The 8,654-nt window shown below is 47.1% G+C and overlaps 1 protein-coding gene across 1 annotated transcript; it reads left to right on the forward strand.

Annotated features, from left to right (window-relative positions):
• Nucleotides 1–6,548: 6,548 nt before the first annotated feature.
• LOC123440710 (cytosolic sulfotransferase 16-like) lies at nt 6,549–7,829 on the forward strand. Its single transcript, XM_045117263.1, has one exon. The coding sequence runs from the start codon at nt 6,693–6,695 to the stop codon at nt 7,656–7,658; it is 966 nt and encodes a 321-aa protein (XP_044973198.1). The 5' UTR covers nt 6,549–6,692; the 3' UTR covers nt 7,659–7,829.
• Nucleotides 7,830–8,654: the final 825 nt, after the last annotated feature.

Consider the following 8,654-nt stretch of genomic DNA (forward strand, 5'->3'; position numbering starts at 1 on the left):
TAGCCACCAAATATGTGCTAGTCGCTGCTGGAACCTCACCACTTAACCATACCTCACCCATTAAGCTTTGCTAGTCTTGATACCTTTGGAAATGAGATTGCTGAGTCCCCTGTGGCTCACAGATTATTACAACACCAGTTGTAGGTACAGGTAAAGGTTACTCGACGCGAGCGCGTTGATTGTTCATTTGGAGTTGCTTCTTCTTCTTCTTCTTCATCGATCTAGGATGGGTTCCACGCCGGTAGCCTGGGACAGCAAGGATGGACGTCGTTCTTCTTTTGTCGTTTGTTTTCATTCGTAGTCGGACCCTGCTCTTACTCCTGATGAATTATGTAATGTACTGATGTGACTCTGATGTAGCTTGTGGCGAGTGTAAGCCAATTCTAAATATATCTCTTCTTTTCAGTACATGTACTTGTAACGATATCCATTCTTGAGACACGACGAGATGCGCTTCTATCCCTGACGAGGCCTTCGTGCCAAATTGAGGATAGGGTCGCATCTTGGGCGTGACAAGTTGGTATCAGAGCAGTACCGACCTAGGAGCCCCCTTGATTGATCGAACTTGGCCGAGTCGAGTCTAGTGAAAAACTGCTTTGAGTCTAGTTATATATCGGAGAGTAGGATTCTTTTTTCTCCTCTTCGATGCTCTGGTGAGGAATCTTGACGTAATAATTTAATTCTACTCCTCTTCCCACTCAAAAAAAATTTAGGATCACGCGGATATTTTTGGAATCTATATGATGCCGATTTGACGAAGTTCTGTCTTGGTGCCTCCTATCTGCTTTAAGTTTCAGGGGAGTTGAGCTCCAGGGGATTCTCGAGCACATCGTTATCATTCAGATTTCTTAGTATCTCACAACGAAGGATGTTCATAATTGCTTCAATACTAGTAGTGGCGAGATAACCCCGATGTCCCCAGTACTGGTGCAGATTGTTCGGGAGTACTGCCATACTTTGTATCGTTGTGATCATGAGTGTCTGTTGTAGATGAAGGTCCGAGATTCTGATTGTATGTTGACGGATGTGATACAGGTGACGGGTTAGTATAGGAGTTGTGTGATATTACTCCTTGTATCCGTGTACCAGATTGCATGACCAGATATTTCGGGAATTCATAGGTGGGAATTCAAGAAGTTACTTATAGGACAATCTTCCAACAAATACATGATGTTAGGTTGGGGTTCGACATCTAGTGGATTCGTTCTTCTTTTGTCGTTTGTTTTCGTCCGTAGTCGGACCCTGCTCTTACTCCTGATGAATTATGTAATGTACTGATGTGACTCTGATGTAGCTTGTGGCGAGTGAAAGCCAATTCTAAATATATCTCTTCTTTTCACTACATGTACTTGTAACGATATCCATTCTTGCGACACGACGATATGCGCTTCTATCCCTGACGAGGCCTTCGTGCCAAATTGAGGATAGGGTCGTATCTTGGGCGTGACAAGGGATGAGAGGGAAATGGTGCTACCCGTGGCAGAGTTTTAAATGTGAAATCATCCCACAATTAAACAGGCTATAGTGCCGCTACATAATTAACGGTACGGGTATCAAACGAACTCCGATTGCGATGAACTTTGGCAGGCGGCCTACCTGCATTAAAATAAGACTGCACGCCAAGTTTCAACCCAATTCGAGAATGTTTTATAGACACTTTTTAAAAAATAGATTTTAACGATGTTGCGGGCGCGTGCGTGTGTGGTCGGGCTCAAAACGGTCAACGACGAACACGGAAAGAACCGGCAACTAACAACGAATGCAAGTTTTGAAAACTGACGGCAACAGAATGTTGATGCAATGGAGATAATGCGCATGATGCGATGATGAATGTGACAATCAATAATTAACCCGGCGACAACGGAATAAAAGGGGAATCTTCTGGAGCGTCGGTCTCGGGCTGTCACAGCCTAAGCCATCACTGGATTCCCTCCGACTCTACCCGACGTGCATGCTTCGCCCCTCCAAGTGATGGCGGCAGTGTCATCCATGAAGGGGGCCACACCCGGAGCCACACAACGGGTATCTACGGCTACCGCAACACTCCAAGTAACATTCTGATGCATATAGATATAAATTTTGTTTCGTTTGGCCAAGGAATAAAAAATATACAAAAAGGTCAAAACAAAAGTGTGTTTTCTGTAAATCTGAAGCAAATATGATTTTAGTTTGTTCAAATTTGAAAATATAGTATAGCAAGAGAATCCTTTCAAGATTTTGATAAAACAAAAAGCATATAAAAGTGGTCAAAATCCTTGTAAGTATCAATTACTAGTGATTTTAACAAAGTACAAGGACCTATATGCAAAAGTACAAGAGGTCACATTTCTAACATAGTCAAAAGCACAAACAAACTGGATATTCATAATATGTGGAAAATTCTGCCCCAAATCGATATATAATTTGTGTATTTTTAAGTTTAGATAAGTTAGATTGAATTTAATTAAATTTTAACTAAAAAGGAAACAATTTAAAATTTAAAAAATAATATAATATATGTCGACGGCCATCGTGAGGGCCGTCGGCATAGCTCTAACGCCGTTAGTCCTCGGGATCACCCTAGTCACGTCTATGCCAACGGCTGACCTATGCCTACGGCTGCCGTCGTCATAGACAAAGATATTCCGACGGCTTTTCTATGCCTACGGTGGCCGTCGGCATATCTTCAACTATGTCGTCAGATTTTCTATGTCGACGGTTATTTGTTGGTCGTCGGCATATATCCAGCTATGCCGACGGCCTCAACAAAAAGTCGTCGGTGTAGAAAAGGCAGTAGGCATATGCAGTTATTCCCGTAGTGTTAATGTGTTATCAATTGATGGAAAATTGGCACAACTTCTAGGATAATCTTGCTACTACAATTGTAGTTGTTACAATAATAATCTTGATTTTTTCATTTGAATAAAACAACACAAACCATCATGAGCCCCCTATGGAATCAACACAACATGATTCTAATTTTGTGTGTGTGTGGACCATAATTTGATCTACTATAAGATTTATTCTTAAGTTAGTAATACTAGTACAAATGCCCGTGCGTTGCACCGGGTAAAAAATATCTCAAGGCTTTTCTACTAAAAGAATACTCTGCACCCTTGTACTAAAAAACACTACACAATAGTGATTGATTCAATCTCTGAACCTAGCTATCTAAATCTACCTAATTGATCTTGTTTCTTGATTCAATAATAAGTAGTTGTAGCTTAATTTTCAGTCGGTTTCAATGGATTAATTCAAGCATTATTTTCTGCTTAAAATGAAGCTATATGATAGAGGTTTTGTTATTTCCCTTATAAAATAAAAATGAGGCATTGATGTATGTCCGAAGAAACTATTTACTTGCAGCTATAAATTCAAAAATGAGTGCGTTGAAAAAGGAAAACCCCACTAATTCGCGAGGCACATTCGTTAGCACTTCCGAGACTCAACTAAAAGCATCCCCTCTTGTTCAACAGCCCCAGCTCAACAGAGCACTTGCAAATTATAATGAACAGATTTGCTCAGCTTCAGATTTTACAATCGATTGACACCAACTCATGTGATTCTCACTGCACGAAGAAACATTCAGTTCAACCCAGGAGATCCCAGCCTAGCTGTGGAACCGAACTGCTCTCCGCCCAAATTATTTACCGCAAGTAGTAGAACTGCGACCGATACAGGATCCTCCGATCGCTCTGCCCCGCTCCGCCAAAATTGGCCAGAGCGCGCCACGAGCGAGGAAAAATCCCGTTGAAAACTCGCCGGGAAGCAATGGGAGGTCACTCCGGAAGGTGGACCGCGGCCCTAACAGCTCAAACGATCTGACTCTGACCAGAAACTCTGGTACGGAGCTCTGAAGGTCTGGAGCACCTACCATGTTGTTGTCCTTGGGCTGCTTCTTGTAGTATGCGAGGAGCTTGTTGTCGAGCACGAAGTATCGGGTGTGGAAGAAGGACCTCCCGATCTTCCGCCGCCCGTACCGCACCATCCACCCCTTGTGCCGCACCGCCGCAGCCGCCGCGTCGGGGCCGCTGCCCTTGGGCAGCAGCTCCCCGCTCTGCGCTGGGGCGTGGGCCGGCCTCGAAGGAGGGTCATCCCCTCTGCACGTCCGCCCGAGCTCCCCGCTCCTCGTCGCCTCCCTCCTCAAAGCCAACCGCCACTAAGTCCATTTAGTGCATACTTACCTGCGGTGTATTCGAAGGTGTATTCGAACTGGCCGGAATTTTCAACAGCATGGTGTCGTTCCCCTTCTAAGATAGTGCCTTTGATGACCATCAACAATTTGTGTGACTGTCCAATGTAAAATTGCGCAGAATTTAACCTCAACTATAAACATCCTGTGTGGTGGTCCTAAATTCCCCGTGTTTGAAATGTATGTCTGAAGACATTCAGAGTGATCAATAAAGCTTGATGTTCCCCTCATCATGAACTAATCTCCTCGAACATGAAGGGCCAGGACCTATCCACGCCGGCCGTTTCCTACACTCTACCCAAAAATCCACATTCAGCGACCATCCATCACAAACAAGTTGAAGTTCATCATGGGAGCGGCGTGAGACATGTATAATACGTACCCTCTCATCCTCCGTCGGTGTCGATGTCGGCGCCAGCGTCGCCGTGCTGCTCCTCCTGCTGCCGCTGCTGTACATTTGGTTTGAAGGGGGCTCCGTTGGGTGGCTCGATGGCGCCGTAAGGGACAGGCCCGTGCTCACCTGGTCGGCGTAAGTTTGAGGCCTCGTTCGTGTGTACACATGCATACCAACGCCGTGCGGTGACGTGGAGAGGACAGGCACGTACCATTGGATTTGGGAGTGGAGGTTGCGGGCACAGGCTTCTCTTGTACGAGTGCTTGGCTGGATCCGCCGGGCTCCAGAGCGCCGGCTTGAAGCCGCAGTGGTCCGCGGCGGCCGGCCTCAACAGGGCGCTCAGCGGGGGCTGCGGCGGGGAGGTGGCAGAGGTCCCTGCCGTTGAGCGCGTGCGACGACGGCGTGGCCGCGGACGGCCCTCCCCCCATCTTATTTTGCTCCTCGATGCGGAGCTTCTCGAGCTGCGCCACGCCGAGGCTGCGCTGCGGGATCTTCTTGGGCATGCTCTTCCTCGACGCCCGCGCCACGCCGGTGGCCGCGCCGTTGCCATTGTCATTGCCTACGCTGCCGCGCGCCGCCGCCTCCAGCCTCGTCGCCCCGCCGCATGGTGCGCTGCGCCCGTCACCAGATCCGGCCCGGATCGCCATGGATCCGGCCGCCCCACGTGCCCCTCGGCCTCGCCTCCACCTCTGACCACCGCCGCGATGCTCCCCAGCGCTCGAGCCGCCGTCGACGGACCGACCTCCTCCTCAGCCAGATCGGGACCGGACCATCCCGATCCACCCCCATCCCTAGACCGGTGGAGGACAGGGTTTTTTGAAAAAACAAAACGTTTTTATTCCACTTAATCAGGGACTGCGGGTTGATTTCTCGAAAACGGAGGGACTTTTTTCCAACAATGTCATGACGGACGACCAGAAACCCTATTTGCTTTATTATTAGGGAGAGATTCAGAGTTCAGACCTCACCAGTGGAAAAACTCCTAGCAAAGCCATGTATGCATGAAAGAAACAACAACAAGAAAGAACATATGGAAGTTAATAAAGTCCGAAAGGAATCAATGCATGTGAAATTTACATGGTTGCTAGCTAGCTTAGCATGGGCTATTAGCCAATGAAACACGTACTGGAGGATTCACTCAGGCATGATGTATGGTAGTTTTGTGCACATCTGGTTGGCTTGCTTCATCGTCGTTGTCGACTAGTACCTGTGCATTTGGTTAGCTTGCTCCTTTGTATTTTTGCAACAGTACCTTCTTCTCAAGTGGATTTGAGTTTCACTCGCTCCCTCCCGGTCCTTCCGAGGAGAGGCACTCCTCACCCGCGAGACCCGTGCCCTCGCACCGCTGCACCCTTGCCGCACCCTTCCTTCTTTCTCGTCCTTCTTCTCCTACCTCTCCTCCTCCATGGATCTTCCTTTGTCTCTTTTCTACCAGAAAAATAGAAACCCCGCCATGACCGTGGAGCTCTCCCTGCCAACCATGGAGGCCCGCTCCACCTGGAAGGACTTCACGCCGCCGCGCCAGATCCCTCTTCCGACGCTCGTTGGATCACGTCGCTGCAGCCGCTTTATTATTAGATAAAGAGATGTAATAAGAAAACAAAATAACCGCAAGCCTGCCACGCGGATGAAAAATGGATGGACGCGTTAGACGCACGGCCGACCTAAACGAAAAAGAAGACGAACATGCCGACCCAAACGGACAAACCACGGACAAACAGTGCGTCCGTTTGGATCGTCCTGTTAGAGTTGCTCTAATGGAATAAAATTGATACTGTTGCTTTACACCTCACTGCATGCTCATCTGCTCAGCTTTCGCCCATTGTTTTCATATTACGTACGAGGAATTATTCGGCCCTCCCATTGATCGCTCGTGTGCTGATCGATCCTGTCTGGCTTTTCCAGTTAAGTATTACACCTTTTGATCGCTTGGTGCATCCTTTAGTCAAGTAGACCCCGTGCTACATGTGTTAGTCTAATCACAATTACTACTAGCTAGTGCAGCCAGTTAGTTTAATGCTCACTTGTTTAACACTAAAATCCTTGATAAATACCCATCCTGGATACCACGATCCTGCGCTCGTAGATCGCCAACTACCCAACACCCCAACTTAGCAACAATTCGCCATGGCGGAAGTTCAAAGTGAGAGCAACCATAACGGCGGTGTCTTAGAGGGAGGTGGAGATGAGAGCTTTGTTCCAAAGGCGGAAGGGTTCTGGGTGCTGTATCAAGGCTGTTGGCTCAGAGCCCCGGCCGTGCAAAGCGTCAAGATCGTGCAGGAGCAGTTCAAGGCGCGCCCCGACGACATCCTCCTCGTCACATACCCAAAGTGCGGCACCACCTGGCTCAAGGCCCTCGCCTTCGCCGTCACCAACCGCTTTCGCCACGCCGCCACCAGCGCCGACCACCCACTCCTCACCCAGCACCCACAGGACCTCGTGCCGTTTCTCGAGATGCCCTACCGTCAGCTCCACCCTCTAGCTGATCTCGAGAAGCTCCCCTCCCCAAGGCTACTCTCCACCCATCTGCCGGACACGCTGTTGCCTCCGTGTGTGGCGACCCTCGGTTGCCGAGTTGTGTACTTGTGCCGCAGTCCCAAGGATGTGCTCGTGTCTTTATGGCACTTCCTCTATAAGGTAAACAAGAACTACTCTATAGATAAAGCATTTGAGTTGTTTTGCAAGGGGGAATCCTCGTATGGGCCTATATGGGAACATAATCTTGGGTTCTGGAAGGAAAGCATATCAAACAACGATAGAGTTCTCTTCTTGAAGTATGATGAGATGATGGCCCAACCGGTCGAGCATGTCAAGATGCTCGCCGAGTTCGTCCGTGTTCCCTTCACGGAGGAGGAGATTCGATGTGGGGTTGTGGAGGATGTGGTGCAATTGTGTAGCTTCGATACACTAAAAAGCATGCCAGCCAACTCATCCGGGGTATCTGATAGGATTGGCGGGGTGCCAATGGAGAATTCTTCCTTCTTTAGGACCGCCAAGGTTGGTGACTGGGCAAACCACTTGACCGTTGAGATGGCAGGGAAGCTGGATGACATTGTTGAGGAGAAGCTGAGAGGATCTGATCTTGCATTTTGACATCTTGATTATTGTCATGATTAAGTATGTGCTTGCTAAGGCTGTGTGCATCACTTAAGCCGAGGGTATTCCCCTCTTCTCAAAACAAAGGTGTGTGTGTGTGGGCGCGCTTGTGCAACCCAAATGTATGTCCTCCTCAATAATGTGAAAGATACGTACTTTGATATTTTAGCAACATTTTGTTTCGTTTTCATTGCCTTGGCTCTCGTTTTGAGATATGAGCAATCATTGGAAGGCAGCTACAATTTTTTTCTACTAGAATACTGAAGGCAACTACGGTGGTGTTTCTTTCCAAGGGACTAGACTTTTTTTTAGTCCCAGAAACTAAAGAAAAAAGTCCCTCTAATAAAATCTTTTTCTAGTTCCTTAAAAAAAAGTCCCTCATGTTTCTTTACACAGGGACTAAAAGGGACTTTTTAGTCTAGTCCCTAGGTAAAGAAACACCACCTACAGTAATTGTTGTGAGATTTATAAATGAGTAGTGATGTGAACTACTCCACGTAAGTGGTAAATTTTAACTTTGAAGATGGTTGATGACAACTACTACCATGGATGCCGTCGGATGTTGACGTTGAGTATGCACAAGAGTGGGCATGGAGACCGTCTTCATGGAACTATTTCCTAGATTTTTGTCACCATTTCGTGTAAGAGTTGATACAAAAATGCTGCGTGTTCGACCATCAAAGATTATATGGAAATAGAATGGGAGTGACTATTTCTCCGTCAACTGAGGAATAATTTTTCTCAACTTTACAGCCATTCGAAGAAGATATTACGTCCCTTTATATTGAAATGAAGTCTAGTGAGCAGATCGGATGGTTGTTAGTGTCGACTTAAACATCGACTAAAGCTAAACTGGCAGTATAATACTCCCTTCGTTCCTAAATATAAGACCTTTTAAAGATTGTACTATTAACTACATACGGATGTACATAGACATATTTTAGAATATAGATTCACTCATTTTGCTACGTATGTAGTCTTCTAGTAAAATCC

Source organism: Hordeum vulgare, chromosome 3H, assembly GCF_904849725.1.
Source record: "Hordeum vulgare subsp. vulgare chromosome 3H, MorexV3_pseudomolecules_assembly, whole genome shotgun sequence".
NCBI lineage: Eukaryota > Viridiplantae > Streptophyta > Magnoliopsida > Poales > Poaceae > Hordeum > Hordeum vulgare.